The 3505-nt window shown below is 43.7% G+C and overlaps 1 protein-coding gene across 1 annotated transcript; it reads left to right on the forward strand.

The window, feature by feature from the left end:
- Positions 1–1312: 1312 nt before the first annotated feature.
- On the forward strand, positions 1313–2349 carry LOC123058982 (peroxidase 2). Its single transcript, XM_044481648.1, has one exon. The coding sequence runs from the start codon at positions 1378–1380 to the stop codon at positions 2347–2349; it is 972 nt and encodes a 323-aa protein (XP_044337583.1). The 5' UTR covers positions 1313–1377.
- The last annotated feature ends 1156 nt before the right edge of the window (positions 2350–3505 follow it).

A 3505-nucleotide genomic window follows, 5' to 3' on the forward strand; every position in this document is an offset into this window, starting at 1 on the left:
AGAGAACACGGGTGGACCGCTCTACAGACAGTTACAGGCCTGTGTTGGATAGCAGAACACATTCGGACAACGCGGTCCGGACGTATGCAGACGTTTTGAGGATCGGTGTTGGAGATGTCCTTACGAAAAAAATTTGATGCACCTTGTATACAAACTGAACACTTTGAGACAAAGTATCAGGGTTACGAACAGAAGCCTAGGACTTCATAGAGAACTCATTTTTTTACAACATTTCGCATTCAAACTTTTTCTATTTTTATTATACATAGTGAAAAGTCTCATGATCAAATTTGGGGCTATTCTGGGTTGATTTGCTATTCTTAAAGCATTAATTGATTTTCTGACCATTAAAAAGAAAAAACACTCGGTTCAAAATAACATGCAGTCGATTTTAGAAAAGGATGAAACTTGGCATGATGTCATTATATGACCCTGATAGGATGTGGTAAAAATTTGAAATTATTACAAGAAAAACCGAATGCACTTCGTGTACAAACCGAACACTCTCAGACGAAGTATCAGGGTTTCAAACAGTTGGTGTGGAATTGATATAGAACACAATTTCTTTTACATTTTACTCTTCAAACTTTTTTATATTTAACACACACCACTCAAAGTCAAAGGAGACTTTCTACATAAATAATTAGTCACAAAATGCACACATGCTTCCTTTTCCCACCTTCTACAAATCTTAAAAGACTTTCCGCGGAATGGCTAGTAGTATTCTAAACCAAAAGCGTTGCTTGTTGAAGACTTCCCGTGTATACAAATAGAAGCAAAACGTCTCTCATTGTATAAAGAAAATAAAGACATGGGAGAAGGATAGAAGAAATGTAAGGATTACACGTTGTGGCTGATCCGGTCTTAATTTATCGGCCCATTCCTGGCAAGTGGCAACTACATACAAAGTCGTCCACATATCACATTGAATAAGGAAAATTAAACCTTTTCCGACCCAAATCATCAGATATAATAAGGTCTTATATTGTGGAACGGCTGGAGTACAGCACAATATTTCATGCGGAGGACTTCTTCTCTTAGATCAGAACGACATCTTCCAATTTGTTGGCGCTAATCATATACAGTAGTAAAATAATATGAGCAGCCTCGTGCAGCAATGGAAAGCTGCGGTAGGCCATAGGCGACGTACGGCAGCGCTAATACTCAAGTTGACAACGGCATGTGGAACATGTCAAACACGCGTCCATGAAATCCTACCAAGAAGTTCAACATCAAGCAAAATGGAGAGACTATATATAGCTTCCATACCGTTCTGGTTTTCCTCACATCCATCGCTGCGATATTCCTTCATTCCCTTCTAGTAGCTAGCTTGCAAATTAATTCTAGCTTTCTCCTTCTGAACGTGCAGTGGTGCACATGGCGGCTTCCTCTCGCTTCCCGTTAGCTGCTCGCTGCAGCCTCTTGCTCACGGCAGCGCTGGTCCTAGCGCTGAGCCTTGGAGCCCACGGTCATGCAGGTGCCGATGCCGGTGCCGGGTTAAGCTCGTCCTTCTACGACGACTCGTGCCCCGGTGCGGGCGACATTGTCCGGCGCGTCATCCAGATAGCCCGCGTCGCCGACGCGCGCATCCCGGCCAGCCTCATCCGCCTTCACTTCCACGATTGCTTTGTTCAGGGCTGTGACGGCTCGCTTTTGTTGGACAACGACCTCCCGGCGATCATGACCGAGAAGGAGGTCCCTCCCAACGACAGGTCAGCGCGCGGGTTCAAGGTGGTCGACGACATCAAGCGTGCCCTGGAGAACGCATGCCCCGGCATCGTGTCTTGCGCCGACATCCTTGCCCTCGCCTCCGAGATTTCCGTCGAGCTGGCTGGAGGGCCGCGCTGGAGTGTGCCGCTGGGCCGCCGTGATGGCACGACCATCAACATCGAGAGCGCCAACAATCTCCCGAGCCCCTTCGACTCTCTGGAGACGCTCCAGGAGAAGTTCAAAAACTTGGGCCTCGACGACACTGACCTTGTCGCCCTCCAAGGAGCACACACCTTTGGGCGGGCGCAATGCCAGTTCACGCAGCGGAACTGCAGCGCCGGGCAGGACGACGAGACGCTCGTGAGTCTCGACACAGTCACCCCTGACGTCTTCGACAACAAGTATTACGGCAACCTCTTGCGTGGCCGCGCCCCTCTCCCTTCCGACCAGGTAATGTTGTCTGATCCCGTTGCCGCCGCGACCACCGCACGGATCGTTCGCAGGTTCTCCGGAAGCCAGAAGGACTTCTTCAAGAATTTCGCGGCCTCGATGGTCAAAATGGGGAACATAAGCCCGTTGACCGGAAGGGCCGGGCAGATTAGGAACAACTGTAGGAGGGTGAACAGAAAACCCTATTGACGAATGAGATTGATGTTATGAGTTGTGAACTCGTTGTCTTTGTGTAAATCATTCTTTTAATTCATTCCAACTATAAAGTGTTCCCTTATTATTTTGTTTTGGATACAAATGTAAATGTTCAGTATGTGATTTTCGCAAACCAATATTTGTATATCAAATGACTTGTCTTCGATAAACATATTCATATCGCTTTACCACTGCTACAAAATGACATGTCATGGGACTATATATCTATGTATTTTGAGTTTATGACATTGCCTTATCAAAATTTTTATGGTTTTATATCTACTAGCAAAAGAGCCCGTGCGTTGCAACGGAAGGGAAAACATAACACACGCTCTTAACTCAACAACCATCACTTAATACCATAATAGGTCCATCTCCTTTATTTTTGCGAGGCATCATACTTATGTTGCCGCTTATCCTCCTTCTCACCCTCGCCGGCGATGCCCTCGATGTTCACACAAAATAACAAAAAACATGTGTTGAATATGGTTAATCCTAAGGCGTCTCTCTCTCCCTCTCTCCTCCCTCTCCCTCTCTCTCTCCCTCTCTCTCTCTCTCTCTCTCTCTCTCTCTCTCTCTCTCGCTCGCTTTCTCTCACTCTCGCGATGAGAAATCTGTTGTTTTCCCCTGCGACATTTTTCAGAGGTATGCATTTGTAGTTATCGATGTTTTTTTCCGTATATGGTTATAGTGGGGTGTTTATTTGCAGTCCGGATCGCCGCCGGTATGAAAAAAAATCCGAATCTTGTGCTATAAATTATAAGTTTGCTTCCATAACAATATTTTAAAGATATTTAAAAGGTAAAATTAACATCATATTTAGATTGCACATATTTTTCTAATAAAATTTCATATATAATATGTTAAAATCGAAGTTACAGTTAGAAAATCATTTGGTTTGACTCAAATATATTCTGAAATGATATTTAAAAATACTTAACAGGTAAAAATAATCTCATATTCATATTCTACATATTTTTCTAATCAAATTTCATATATAACATGTTTAAATCGGAGTAACGGTTTAAAAGATATGGATGATTTTAAAAAGCATTTGTTTGACTTAAATATGATCCGCGGATGAATTACCTAAAACATCAGGGGGGGTTTCAAAAAATGTAAAATAACGGTTCGGGTATGACTTAAATCC

The sequence above is a fragment of the Triticum aestivum genome, chromosome 3A (genome assembly GCF_018294505.1).
Source record: "Triticum aestivum cultivar Chinese Spring chromosome 3A, IWGSC CS RefSeq v2.1, whole genome shotgun sequence".
Lineage (NCBI taxonomy): Eukaryota > Viridiplantae > Streptophyta > Magnoliopsida > Poales > Poaceae > Triticum > Triticum aestivum.

Coding starts and splice junctions, on each gene's coding strand:
- LOC123058982 (XM_044481648.1), top strand. CDS start 1,378: ATGGCGGCTTCCTCTCGCTTCCCGTTAGCTGCTCGCTGCAGCCTCTTG.